Source organism: Bos grunniens, chromosome X, assembly GCF_055505025.1.
Source record: "Bos grunniens cultivar Pamir isolate PY7600 chromosome X, Bosgru_T2T1.0, whole genome shotgun sequence".
NCBI lineage: Eukaryota > Metazoa > Chordata > Mammalia > Artiodactyla > Bovidae > Bos > Bos grunniens.
The window spans coordinates 97,554,580-97,570,125 of record NC_141194.1 but is presented as its reverse complement, the minus strand read 5'-3'; the positions used below and the strand labels follow the sequence as shown (position 1 = coordinate 97,570,125).

Here is a 15,546-nt window from a genome sequence, read left to right as displayed (position 1 = left end):
AATTATTTTAATTAAATTATGTTAGAAATTTATTTTCAAAATTTTCCCTGTCTCTATGGATACATTGTGGTGTTTAGAGAATTTATGTTTCACTTACATGGAAAATTCACTTTTCATAAATTTGCTTTAGTAATTTGGGACAAATGAGTTGTTAAACACTGCATAGTGATTTTTAAAATAGTATTTGCTCTGTAGTTAACTTACATTGATTTCTTGTGAAGTTTTCTCCATCTGCCATTTTATTTAGTTAAATGAATTAAGAAAATACTAGATAAATCAGGTATGTGAAGGAACAAGACAGTAAGAAACTGTGTTTGTAGGCAGCCAGCATTCTTAACCTCTTTTAGAAGACCAATAAACCTTTTCTTATTCCTTTGAAGACTCAATTTTGATTGCTTGACTGGTAATCAGTCATATACTGGTAATGGACTTTGATTTCCTTTGAAGTACACCATATTATAGAGACGTAACTATCTATTTTAGAGAAACTGCTGATAATGTTCTGTATCTGTACTGCAAATCTGTTCAAAATATATCTGAAACATATTTACAGTATTTCACATAATTAACAGTGTAATTCAGCAATTTTATGTCATTCTTCATTTAAAATATAAAACTTCAGTGATACATTTCCAATATTCCAATAAGGTATCTGTCACACTTGTGCTGTATAAAAAATTTATTAATTCATTAAATATTTATTTAATCAAGAATTTTTGAATATACCTTACAAGGTTTGACATTTGAATGAAAGGAAGTTTTCTATATATGTATGTGTATGTAGATATGCATATGTGTTTTAATGGTACATTGTTAACAAACAATATTTATGAGATATTTCATTTATGTATATCTATATTTTATATTGTGCTATATATATTCACATACTATATATACTATATAAATAATGTATTATCCTAATTAAAAATGGAAATAAACATTTAACCAGTTATTTTTAATGAAAGTATTTAGATCATACAGGTTGATTCCATGTTTTTGTAAATTTCTGAGGCTTATTAAATGACAGTATATAACTTGTTTTTTCTATTCAAACATATTTGAATGTGTTAAAATTTGATAGTGAACATCTAAGAAGGAATATATTATGACATAAGAATAAGGAAAAATTCTGTATTATAAAAATGGTTTTTTCTTCATTGGATGTGTCTTGTTTCTGCTCTTTTCTGAATCGAGTTCAGAAATCACTTGATAATGTAACTCATCAATGTTAGGTAACTTTACATTCCAATAAATTCTTCATTCCCCTTCAAAGTGAAAAGTTAGACCTAAAACAAATTATTACTAAAGAGGAAACTAAACTTAAATGCATGTATTTGTTATGTATTTTATATTAAAACATATTAATACTTTCATATGCTTTGTAGGTAAATTTTCAGGAAATTCTTATGTATGTGAATGTTAGGAAGAAAACATCTAGAAATTGTATAAGTTTGTGTTTGGTTTCAGTAATAGCCATTACATCTTCATTTATAATTGTCCTTAGTGAATAAAAACAGAAACAAAAAAAAAAGCATCTGAGTTTGTTTTATCAACCGAATTTGAAGTACACCATGCTTGCATTTCCTTTTAGAGTTCAAGCTCAGATCTGAACATCCTAGTCTCTCTGTAACACCCTTGAGTATCCACAGTGATTATCAATTTGGGTTTTGAAAGCGGAAACTTAAAGGATACATATTAAAAGATATTCCAGGTGATATATATTAAGCCCAACAATCTCCAGCATGCTATGCTATGCTAAGTCACTTCAGTTGTGTCTGATTCTGTGCGACCCCGTAGATGGCAGCCCACCAGGCTCCCCCGTCCCTGGGATTCTCCAGGCAAGAACACTGGAGTGGGTTGCCATTTTCTTCTCCAATGCATGAAAGTGAAAAGTGAAAGAGAAGTCGCTCAGTCGTGTCCGACTCTTAGCGACCCCATGGAATGCAGCCTACCAGGCTCCTTCCGTCCATGGGATTTTCCACGCAAGAGTACTGGAGTGGGGTGCCATTGCCTTCTCCGAATCTCCAGCATGGCATGCTCCCAAAGATTTTGTTTATACTATGATTTTGAATTATCAGGGGTTTGTAACACATGTGCTTATAATGTATTACAAAAACAAATCTTTGATGCCCAAGTTGGTATTTTGTGATTCAGCTAAGCAAAAATAAAAGGTGGGGGAGGAGGCTAGTTATGCATCTTGATTAAAAAATCCTGATGCCTTTTTGCTTTAAAATCACAAAATATCATTGAAAATAAATTTGTTTATACAACTTTTCACGCCATACTTGGTACTGTTGTGCTTGAATATATCCTTGCATTTGTTCTTCATTAGTACAATTGATCTATATTTGCATTTTTTGCCAGAGGCATATGTGAATGTTCTAGCTGCATGAGTTCTTTTGCAATCTTTGATTAGTGTGTTTAGTCAAAACGACAGCATTTAATTTGGGTTGTTAGCAATTAGTTTTTTTCCATTGTAAAAGTGATCATTAATTTTTTAATGTGAATCGTCAAAATCTGGGGTATGAAAAGAAAATTCAGTGAATGCAATGAGGTTTTTTTCATTTTTAAATAGAAAAACAGAGTACATTTACTTTCTTACAGGAAACCAAGTGCCTGGGTCAATATTTGAAATTGCTTCTGCATATGCAAATAAATAATAGTATCAGGGCTTTATTTCCAAAGTATGGTGTTGTCAAACTGTTATTCGGCTGTTACGTTTTCTGTTTATATATTAGGATTTGAAAGAAAAAGAGAATGATGAACTTGATATTCAGTTGAAAGTATTTGATGAGAACAAAGAGGACGACCTAACTGAATTATCACACCGTCTCAATGACATTCGCGCAGAAATGGAATATCCTTTTGACAAACCAGAAAAATCGTTTTGCATGTACTGTGAAAAAGGGATTTGTGGGTGATTTTGTGAACCATTATTAGAATTCTTGTCTGCCAGCCCAATTTATATCCATTTATTTATATTAGAACCTCACTATGATGCTGTTCTTGAGATTCCTGATGAAGAATTGTCAGACTCTCCTGATGATTTACCCAGAGTACACTGAAATACACACAATGGCTTGCAGCATTATAGGTATACTCTGTTCAATGGTCTTGAATAGACAGGAGCCTAAGGTAATATTCCTTGTGGATAAGGATTTTTGGGGAAAAGTTCAGTGAGTTCATATGTGACTATAGGTAATATACAGTTTCAGTTTATTAAATGGTATTCCAGTGATTTAGAGATATCATTCAGTTCAAATAAATGTCTTTTTCTCATTCTAAATATTTGGGTGCCTTAGTGGGGAAAAACAGTGTAAATGTGATAGGGTCTGACTAGAACAAAACTGCTAGAGTGGAAGCATTTGAGTCAAATGCAACTAGCAGATAACCTTTTTGTGGCAACGGTTTTATACAAAATGATTTTTGATATAAAAGATGATTGTCATAGCATTGCTGGCCATTTGTTTCACATACACTAAATTTCTTACCTATGGGTTCTGGGAAAATGGGGAAATACATCAGAACCAAAAAGCCCTCTGAGCTGCATTTCTCTCTATAACGGCTTCTCCAGTCATCTTCTTTGCCCTGTAGTACTTTGCCTGTATCTGTCTTATTTAGGTTCACTTCTGTGCCCCTATGAAATGGAGGGCAGAAGTATTTCAACTTTTTCCTCCAATGTTCTTATCAAAGTGTCTTACATTTGAGTACTGGATAAATGCAGTGAGTAACAATTTTGTTATTGAGAGATAATTTCCAGTAATTTCTTATCCTTTATCAGTGACTCTAGTTTACAGCAGTTTCCATAACATTAAATGTGTTTTATATCAATAAATATCTTGCTTTGTATAAATTTTTCTTCACCATAAATCTGTTTTTTGGATCTATTCCATAGCCATTGAAAGGAGCTTATGAGACTTTAGCACAAGACTCTTAGATGAAGTGTAAGAAGTAATCCATCATATACTTAATTCTACTTCAGAGAAAATGTTGACAGTTCAGGTTATTTTTAAGATACTGGATTACATCTCCTCTTCTACTTTTATTTTACATTGATTTTCTAGGTCCTTGCTTTTCTTATAAAAGTGAATCCATATTTGAAACCTGTTTTATAGTTTAATAAAAGCATTTAAACTTCTACTACTCTTTTTACATCATAAGAAAAATGTTTCAGGCTTCTTTGTCTTTCATTTCAGTTCAGTTCAGTCGCTCAGTCATGTCCGACTCTTTGCGACCCCATGAATCTCAGCACGCCATGCCTCCCTGTCCATCACCAACTCCCGGAGTTCACTCAAACTCATGTCCATCAAGTTGGTGATGCCATCCAGCCATCTCATCCTCTGTTGTCCCCTTCTCCTCCTGCCCCCAATCCCTCCGAGCATCAGAGTCTTTTCCAATGAGTCAACTCTTCGTATGAGGTGGCCAAAGTCCTGGAGTTTCATCTTTAGCATCATTCCTTCCAAAGAACACCCAGGGCTGATCTTCTTCAGAATGGACTGGTTGGATCTCCTTGTAGTCCAAGGGACTCTCAGGAGTCTTCTCCAACACCGCAATTCAAAAGCATCAAGTCTTCGGCGCTCAGCTTTCTTCACAGTCCAACTCTCACATCCATACATCTGGACCTTTGTTGTCAAAGTAATGTCTCTGCTTTTCAATATGCTATCTAGGTTGGTCATAACTTTTCTTCCAAGGAGTAAGCGTCTTTTAATTTCGTGGCTACAGTCACCATCTGCAGTGATTTTGGAGCCCCCAAAAATAAAGTCTGACACTGTTTCCACTGTTTCCCCATCTATTTCCCATGAAGTGATGGGACCAGATGCCCTGATCTTAGTTTTCTGAATGTTGAGCTTTAAGCCAACTTTTTCACTCTCCTCTTTTACTTTCATCAAGAGGCTTTTTAGTTCCTCTTCACTTTCTGCCATAAGGGTGGTGTCATCTTTGTCTTTAACCTCCCTCTTTTAGCACAAAGGAAATACAAATGAATGCAAATTGTAATGATTTCATATGTAATGGTTCATCTGTATAAAACTGATTTTTATGAACTTTCAGCTGTCCACACAGTGCTCCTTTGCATTACTATCTTGTGTGGCAGTGAAAAAGAAGGAGGAGTAGCTTGTATGAATAATATAGGTGCTCCATTATAAACATAGGAAGGTTAGGAAAAAATCATTTTCATTAGTGGCATTTGCTATTCCAGTGGTACCAACTGTAAGCTGTAATTCAAAATAGAATGAATAATTGATCATTTAAGTCTTTAATGGCTAAATGTTTAAGTCTGTTTTTCTGGTTAAAAAGTTAAAGTGATCCATAGATTAAATTTCTTTATGCAAATGTTTAAATACTGCATCATAGATTTGAAAGTTTAGAAACAGTAATGGAAACAAAATTATCTCTTAATGTTTTAAAAAATGAAGCTGCTTTTGTTATGAATGAAAGTGAATCAGCATTTTATTCCTTTACTCATTTTCCACTGATATGAATGAAGTATACCATCTTCTGTATAATATGTTGAAGGACACTGCTGCTGAAAATTATTTATTATCCATTCTACAACATTTTTTGCTCATCAGAAATGACTATTATATCAGGTAAGAGGCTGTTCTTAAAGTACGGTTTATGTAATTTGAATTAGATATTAAAGGAAAATTAGCAATGTAGTGAGAAGTAGACAGTATATGTATATACACACATAGAGTATAAGAATTTGATGACTTTAGATAACATTTAAAAAAATATGTTAATTAAATTTTCATTGGGCCAGAAGAATCTGCTTATAAAAATGATGTATGCCATTTAAGTAGCAATAAACCTAACAGATTTTACTGACCCTGTAATAAGAATTTTTGTAGCACAGAGTAACCTTCAAATAGTCTATGGTAGAGTTTTTAAGTTCTTGTACATTTGATAAGTAAGACTATTGTTATTCCTCTTGTATAGTATTTATCTAGTAATAGATATGAACTTATCTAAGAAAATAGTAATATTAATATTTTAGATTTATACACAATAATGTAATTCTTCTAAATAAATGAATATAATAGTAATCCATATGAAGTCATAAATTTCAGAGTCCAGTTCTGGGAATATATCTGAAAACCAGAGAAAGATTTCTGAGTGACTGAAATTATCAATAAACTGGTGACAATGATCTCATGATCTTACATTTAATTGTTCAAGAGACTAATAGTTGTTCCTTATACTCTGATATGTGTGAAATTCTAGCAAACTTGATCTCTCTGATTTCTCAAACCTTGCTTCATTAAAAGGCAAGGGAACGTACCATGGGGTCGGGTACAGTCACAACCAAAATGACAGATCTAAAGCCCATAGAGTACAATTACAGTTCTATTATAGTTCAGACCAGTGCAATAACTGATGGGCAGGCATCATGATGTTACAGAGACTAGAAAAATGTTAAAAATATTATATGCTATTCTTTTTTTAAGCAGGAAAGATAGTAATGCAACGTAAAATGATTGTTGTTTTCTCAAATAAGTGGTGGTAAGTAAGGGGGTACAGTGCCCATGGGTACACAGTTACCTGGGGAAATAATTTGTGTCCATTTCTCAGTAACTTTGAATGAATGAGAAATTGTTCTAATATGTTACTTTTTTCATCCTGGGAACATCCATGTGAGGAAGATGAGTCACTAGTACTTTTATTCTACTGATGGATACTTTGACTTAAAGAGAATTATTGTGTTTTCCTTGTTTATCCAGAGAGTCTTTGACCTGATTGATTACAATCTGATATTATTTACCATAGATCTTTTGATGACTTGAAAAAGCCTCAGATGTGTAATATATACTACTGTTTCTTCTCATCCTTGAGACCAACCCCATGACAAAAGACATAAGTGCAATTAGAATATGTTTGGATTTGTTTGCAAACTTTTAGTAGTTGGACTAGTTATCAGCACACTAATGTTAAGGATGTTTATGTTACAATTTGTCCATACTGATATTTCCTTATGATTTTTCTCTGAATTTATTAGCTGCTGGTAAATGCTAAAATTTCCCCAAATTTTAATGCAAAATGTACTTTTTAAAAATTTTTGAAGTATGTAAGTGGTCATTTTTAAGGCCATAATTACCTTGATAGATTATAGAGTTAGGAAATGTTTTAGAACCTTTGACACTTTGAACAAATTGAAGCTATAGCCATGCATATTTAGTGTGTATGCTTCTATAAAATAAATCTTTTAAAATATGTGTATAAATAGATCTTTGGTATAGTCTGTAACATAAGTGGCCCAGTCCAGTTTTGTAAAAGCTGTTATAGCTATCTTGAGTAACAGTGTGGCAGTAAATTCAAGACATCATTTGCCATGTAATGCCAAGATACTCATCCCTTATTGAAATTGAGAACTTGGAGAGGCCTAGAACAATTTCTTTACCCATAGATGTAGGACTAAAAAGTCATTTGTTTTTATTAACTTCAGGAATAATAGCTTAAGTAAGTATATAAGGTTGATAAGTATTTTTGAACACAAGCATAAATCCCTGCAAGCTAGAGTATTAAGTCAAGGTATTAACAGTTGATTATATCACAGTGGGTTTTGCATTGTAATGTCCAGCCTACCTTTAAGCTTAGGCATGTTTTTCCTGAGAGAGAGTAATGGCTAGGAAGAGTTTTTAACCTTCTAGAAAATCACTTAGTTTTCTTTATCATGCAGAATCATTTCTTAAAATAGATTTGTCTGGGTAGAAAAGGCATTCAAGAACACTTCCTCTCTTTTGCAGGCCGCAGTATTACAAAATAATTGAGGAGTGTGTTTCACAGATAGTGCTGCACTGCAGTGGAATGGATCCAGATTTCAAGTATAGACAAAGATTAGACATTGATTTTACTCATCTGATAGGTATGTAACATAATCCTCAATGTCTTTTGATTGTGGTTATAATAGACACTTTTCAAGTGTAGCTCTCTGACTAAACTTCCTCTTTTAATATGGTAGGTCATTGTATCCATGGGTACTCATTTGCTCTAACTATTAATTATGATGATCATGAGAGTTCTGTCTGTGTGATTGGAAATCCTAATCTGTTTGTTAAGTTTCAACACTCTTGAATTGAGTTTAAAATCAGTGCTGCACCAACAGACATTATATTAGGGGTCAGTGCCTTGCTTTTTAGAAATGTGACTCAAATCCGTTAAGGTTATACTGATAGCTTTGTGGCTCTGTGTAAATCATGTATACAGTAGGGTCTGATTAGTAATGCCATGTTAGTGTTCAGGTCCTAGAAAAAGAAATACAGGCTAATTTAGTAACTTAAGACCTTTTTTCTTTAAAAAAAAAAAACAAAAACTTTTATTTTGTATTGGGATATAGCCAATTAACAATATTGTGATAGTTTCAGGCAAATAGCAACGAGACTCAGCCATACGTATACATGTATCCATTTTAATTCTATGAAAGTAGATAAGTTTATATTTTCATAGACCTTAGATCTGGGAAGGAATTTGAGATGATCATGTTCATCTGCTTGGATTGCTGAGGAAATGACCTTATATTATCCTAGATGGTAATCAGCTACCCTTTCTGGAATAATCACTGAAGGACAATGGGCAGCCTCTCTTATGAAATATACTATACCGTATGACTTTATAGATAAGCTGTTTTATTCATACCTAATCAAAATTACTATTGGTAAGATTCAAACATGAACTCATTTGTCTTTAAAGATAGAAAACTACAGCTGTTGAATGCTAATTGTATGCTATTCTTCACTCCATAGCACAGGAAGACTCACAGTAATATTCAGATGAATTCCTTATTATTTATCATGTGTAATTCTTATCTTGATTGTAAAACTCATGCTCACTTATTAAAGGCAGTCTAGAGACGTATGTAATTGATAAAATAAACCACCAATCATACTTTTCAAGCTCAGTACATTTCAGCATTACTTCTCAGCTCAGTACATCTTATCTCCATCTTCATCTCCATCTCTGTTTAGCTCTTGCTCTCTCTCCCTCCATTCATTTCTCTTCTGTATGATAATTTTTCATGGAGCATTATATTATTAGAATGTTTCAATATTAACCTTTAAAAATCTGACTTTGTATATCTATATAATATTCCATTTAGTAGAATATCATAATTGTCTTGACTAGACCTTATTATACATACAGATTGTTTTCAGGTGTTTACAATTATAAATGAATTGGCTGTGAACATTCTTAATATAAATATTTGGCTTCTTCTCAATATTTCCTTAGGATTGATTCCTCTAAGTGAGTGTATGAACTTTGAAAGGCTAAATGCTTTTCAGAAAGCTTTTGCCAGTGTACCTTTCACCTACAATTAATGTGAATGCTGGCATTGCTGCATCTTTTCCCCTGAGCTTAATAAACACAGTGGTTTATTTCATATTTGTTGAGAGTTATAAGGGACTATTTCCAAATGTTTAAATTGGCTTATCTATTGCAGACCATAGTTGTCACATACACACTAAATGTTGATTTTGTTAGCCAAATAGATAGATATTTGTTTTGTATACTGTGTGCCAGGTACTTAGGAATGTGTCCCCTTTATCAAGAGCACTGAGGTGAGAAAACATGAAGGGATAAGTTGAGAGAACATAGTCAGTATTAAAAACCCATTATGACCTCATATAACTTCTCTAGGCTTCAGTTACCTCGGCCCTAAATTCAGATTACTCAAGTATATGTGTAGCTCTTAATATTTTATGCTCAGAGGTCTTGAGCAGCTAATACAGACTGTGAAACTTTCATTAGAACACACACACACACACAAATTAACAGGTGCTTCAAGAACTTCTAGGAAATCTATGGATTTTCTAGCTCACCTGAACTTGAAGAGGATAGCGTCTCTTCTGATTTCACAGGTCTGTAAGTCTAGTTTTTTTTTTTTATAAATCAGATCATATCCTGGCCTAAATTTCTTCAATGTCTTCCCATTGAAATTTTAATGAAGCTCATTACCAATCATTGCCGGCACAACACAGATCTGACCCCTCTTTGATCTAACCATTTCCCAATTTGTTCTTTGGTTGCCTTGCTCCAGCCACACATTGTTTATTTACAAAGAAGAAAAAACTTTATTAATGGTATTCTTGACATATGAAAAAAAAAACTTATATTTAAAGTGTAAAATTTGATAAATTTTGATGTTTGTGTGTACATTTAAAATCATCACAGTCAAGATGATAAGCATCTCTGTCACCCCCTAGAATTTCTGTGTTCCCATTTGTAGTCTTTCTTCCCATGCCTCCCCACCTCTCCACATCCTGAGATAATCACTGATCTGCCTTCTTTCAGTATAGACTAGTTTCATTTTCTGAAATTTTATGTAAAAGGAAGCATATAGCATGTGCTGTCTGTTTTGGCTTTTTTCATTCAGCATAATTATTTTGAGATTCATTTGTGTTGTGGTATTCCATGTATCATTTGATTTTATAACTGAATGCTATTTCAGTGTATGTATATACCACAATCTGTTTATACATTTATTGTTAGTGGACATTTGCTTTCTTTGTAGGTTTTGGCTATTATAAATAAAGTTGCTATGAACATTCACATACAAGTCTGGGTATAGACATATGCTTTCATTTCTTTTAGGTAAATAAAGAGGTATAACATGGTTGGGTATTGGTATATATAATAGACTGTATATATAATAGTGAGAATGCTTCCCGAAGCAGATTCTTCAGTTACTTACATTCTTTAGTGTTTGATTAGACCTGAGAAGCTTGATGTTTGTTTTCTTATTTACATAATATATTCTGCCCTTGATTCAAAGATGTTCAAGTGAAATCTTTGTACGTTGTACCTCCCCTTCTAGTCTTATTTTGAGTCATTTTGAGCCTTAATAATCTTAACCATAGTTCTTTGGCACTTCTCTACCCATAATAAGCTACAAAATATTTTTAATGAGTTCTGTGATAGATAAAGTTGGTAAATAATGGAATACATTTAAATGATGATGATTGTGTCTAATATATTCTTGGATGCTTGGTTTTGTGCCTCAACAATACCATCATTGAGTTCAGGTAGTATACAAAAGAAAGAAAATCTGGTAGTTTATGTTTTATGTGTAGTATACATCAGTTTCCCTCTAACATCAGTTGACATAATAATGATAGTCTCCATAGTAGAATTATAGGCTGGCAGCTGTCATTTGCCTAGTGGTCCAATTAAATAATTTCTAATCATTTTTGGTCAATCTTAATAGATTCTTGTGTGAATAAGGCAAAAGTTGAAGAAAGTGAACAAAAAGCAGCAGAATTTTCAAAGAAGGTAAGGCTTATAAAATATTGGTCTTAATTATATAAGTTAATCACAATACGTATTCTACCTTGTTTCCTTATGCGAGGCCTTATACATGTCATTTCAGTTACATAGTCCTTTATGTTTTTAAAGTCAGACACAACCACAGAATATTGATTTCTTTCCTGATAAGATAATGTTGCTACCATTCCCTGCTCACCACCTTTAATCCAGTATGGAAGAAAAACACTAATCATATCCTAGTAAAGTGATAAATGAAATAAAATTAGGTTGCTAGAAGCATATAGTTAGAAATAGTCAACCAAAAACACATTTTCCCATTGCTTTCCTGCGGGTCTCACTTAACAATAGTTCCTTGGAGAACTGCAAGATGTTTAGCTAATCTTATCTGTCATGTTCTTTAAGTCAGTGCTATTTGTAGCAACAAAATTATGTAGTATTTTCTTTCTCTCTGTCTCTCTCTGCTTAGACTTATCTATGAATTTTATAATTATGATTTTTGAAATGATGCTGCTACTTCATGTATGTAGGCTTGGTGGAATTTGAGGTTCCTCTTTCTTTGTGTAATGCCTTAGGTAAATGTCAGCATTACGAATATCTGAATTTAATTTAGATCTCAGATATCCCTTGTTTCCTGAAAACTTAGCTACAGTTTTATAAGGTTCTACCAAAAGTTGCATTCTATGGTTCTAGACCCTACAAAGCATAAATACAGTATTTCTCTCCTCCTGATGGCAAGAGAAGGTTTGAAGCCCAAGTCTAAAAGCTCTCCAGTTTTGAGCCTTATGACGGCAAGATAAAGTGCTTACATATTGCTGTCTCTTCAAAGTTATGACTTGCCTTGGAGATTAGATAATCGCTTTTGCTATTACTCTAGAAACTATAGAGTATTACTGAAATTACTTCAGGGCATCTGAGGAAATGACTTTGCTTTTTTAGTTACTAGAATGGATTTTAAGAGTGTGGGCGTAAAATGTTGCCCATAAAATGGACATACAATGTTTGTGTGAAGCTGTCATATTGGTGAAAGAAAATGCACACTTTTTGATTAGTAGACCTTTATATTTCTTAATGTTCTTGTTTTAAGTTGCACATTTAAAATTCCCTTTGAAAATCTTAGGAGCTCTTTAATTTATCTCGGGCACTGTGATTAGACACCATAAGACTGGAGCAAGTTGTGATGATCTATCTGGTAAAAATTACTGTAAGCATCTATTATTGGAAAAGGAGTCCTGAAATAATAAAGAAATTTCAGTGTTTGATGCTTCATTCTCCTCACCAAAATTTAAAATGAAAACTTGTATGGTTTCCCAGTTCTTGTCTACATGCCTTCTCTTATTCAGGGTGATTTGAAGAGGCAGTGCAAAATATTTAAAAAAAAAAAAGGGGGGGGGAACAGCTAGAATGAGAAGCAGTAGTTATAAGATCTGATCTCAGTGTTTTTGCTAATTAGCTGTGACTTTAAGTAAGCTATTTACTATCCTTGGATCTTATTTTCTTCATCATTAAAAGGAGCGAATAAGGTTAGTGGACTCATCAGAAGTCTTCCAGCTCACATAACTCAGGCTTCTCCTATTCCTACTCAGTGGGTTTACAGATAAAGATCATTTTAACTTATAAGCAGAAACACTATGTGCCTCTCCTTAAGTATACTAAGTGACATTTGTAGAGCAAAATTGTATACAGTGTGCTTGTGTGGACAGCATGTTTGAGAAGCACACAGATAACTCTGGCAAGGAGTCTGGTAGTATAGATTCAGATCAATCTTAACAGGGAGACTAATGAAGTTGAAAAAGCTCCATCTTCTCAGTGACCTAGGAAATAAGGTCATTTGGTGACACTGAAGGATCTGGGATAGGTTTGAAATGTAAAGAGATTAGAAATCATTTGGACCAACCTCTGTGGGACATTTTCCTGGGATTCAAATAGAGATGAATAAAAGAAGTAGTTAGGCAGGTTTGACCTAAATACTATTATCCAATTTGCTCTTTCTTCAGACTGAATCTGAATAGCATTTTATAATTTCCAAGGGTCAAATCTACTATGAGGAGGAATATTTATTAATAGTGGACACACTTTTTTAACTGTTTTACAAACTCTAAAGACAGTTCTCAGTAGTAAGCTATATCACTTTAAAAAACATAAATAACGTATTAGAATAATGTATCAACTTCTAAATGACTTGAAGTGATGGTGACAATGCAATAAAAGGCAAATGTTCTATAGCTGGATATGAGTGGTATTCACTCATATGTATGTAGGCTTATTTGGGTCAGAGATGTGTCTGAGTTAACGGCTGGGCAGCCTGCAGTAAGCGGATAGTCACCATCTGATGGTCTCTTTGGTTTACCACTCTGTAATTGAACCTCTCATTTGCCCTATTATAACATTCTATACAAGTGTTTTGGCTAACCGTCTGAATGACAATGCTGTTATGGCATATATCATTCTACTGTCAGATTTTGTGGAGAATCACTTTTTGAATTTATTTTACTACAATTAAGACTGTAATGCAAATAGTCTATTTTGTATTAATATATATTCACGTGAGCGTTCTAGAAGTGTTATCTCTTTTCAGGATTAAATATATTTTTAAAGAGTTGGACTGCTTGATGCCTAATTTTTAGGTTTCATTTTTGAATTAAATACACTTAAAAGTATGGGATGGAACATTAGGGAAAAAAACGCAATTCTAAAACTTAATGTTCAATAACAAACAATAAAAACATCTGCTATATATGAAGAGAGCCTACTTAGTCCAGCATTTAAAGTTTTGTTTTGTATTTTTTTTTCAGAAGTGAAAATGACATATTTCTCCTCTACTAACACCCTATCCCCACAGAGGTGCTTGATTGCCATAAAAATCAAGGGCTCTGATTTTCTGAGTGACCTAGGAAATTTAAGAAGCAATGCCACTCCACTTATTTAATACATAATGTTGTTGAAAGCTTTCTCAAAACTGCATTACTAAGTGTACATTTATGGTGATGATCATTGCAGTTCGATGAAGAATTCACGGCTCGACAGGAAGCTCAAGCTGAGCTTCAAAAAAGAGAAGAAAAAATCAAAGAACTTGAAACAGAAATCCAGCAACTTCGAACCCAGGTAATGAGACAAGATACAAACTTTGTGTCATGTCACAGTGAGTCCGATGGTAAAAAATTATCTTGTTCAATGGGAGGAAAACGTAACCAGAAGCAGACTTTTTGGCAGTTTCCCATTTTAATTGAAATAACTATAGATTTTATTTTCTAGGACAATAAATCATTTTAATGTTTGGATAAAAATAAGGCATTCGTTGCATAAACTGCCCTGAACATTTTTAATGGAATATATTACACAAGCAAGACTCTTTTTGAGATGAAATTTTCATGATGATTTGAAAAGTTGAATGCTTAGTATTTTCTTTCAAAAGGAATGTGGAAATGCTCATTAATTTTAATTATGCCCAAAGCTTTTTGAGATCTCTTTAAATCTTGACTACCATAATTTCAAAATCTATAAACTTTACATTTCCCCCTATATTCCCTATGAAAAAAAACCCCATATACACTTAAAATCTTAACTATGGTGTCTAAATTATAGAGCTGATTAAGTAATTTCAGCACAACATAGTTTTTAAATGAATATAAAGAAATATCAAATTAGTTTTAAGCATAGTTGGTATTTGTTGATTGACTAGGTCTATTTCTGTCAGTCTATTTAAAAGTGACTTCAGAAGTCACTAGTTTACTCCACATTACCCATAGATAGGTCCTGTTGCATGTTGAAATCCATCCCATTATTTGTGGTCCCATCCATGGGGTCTCAAAGAGTCGGACACTACTAAGAGATTTCACTTCACTTCTCTTTCCTCAAACCAGCTTGGTTTCCATTCTTACTTATTTAAAATTTACCACCAGTTTTTTTGATTGTGAAACCAGAGTTGTCTTGGCCTTTGCTTTACCTCCAGACAAATTAAGCTGGTCACGGTTTTATGTCAGTTCTTTCTCTTTTTTTTTTCCTTTGCCTCAAAACCCAGAACTCCTGAGGGCTGCTCTTTCATTCTGTCTTTCCTAGAATATTACAGTATTTCCTAACTTTCTGCCCTGCCTATGGTCTTTAATCTTCTTAAAACACTTCCCTAATTATTGTCACTCCAGGCTTTAATACGTTCAATGGTTGCCTGTTGCATTCAGGATTAAAGAAAAAAATCTCCTTACTAGGAATTTGAAGCTCTTCTATCCTTGACTCCCTGTTATCTCCCCTTTGCAGCCTCATCTCTGTTCTATTAACGCCATCATTTCTTGCAGC

General features: G+C 33.4%; 1 protein-coding gene across 8 annotated transcripts in view; it reads left to right on the top strand.

Annotated features, from left to right (window-relative positions):
• Nucleotides 1-15,546, top strand: part of DIAPH2 (diaphanous related formin 2) — a 1,061,378-nt gene that overhangs the window by 299,733 nt on the left and 746,099 nt on the right. For all 8 annotated transcript variants that reach the window (XM_086388307.1, XM_086388306.1, XM_086388305.1 and 5 more), the window contains 5 exons: nt 2,739-2,857; nt 5,472-5,588; nt 7,743-7,861; nt 11,198-11,262; nt 14,254-14,358. In XM_086388307.1, coding sequence (XP_086244433.1) covers nt 2,739-2,857; nt 5,472-5,588; nt 7,743-7,861; nt 11,198-11,262; nt 14,254-14,358 — 525 coding nt within the window. The remainder of the gene's footprint in view (nt 1-2,738; nt 2,858-5,471; nt 5,589-7,742; nt 7,862-11,197; nt 11,263-14,253; nt 14,359-15,546) is intronic.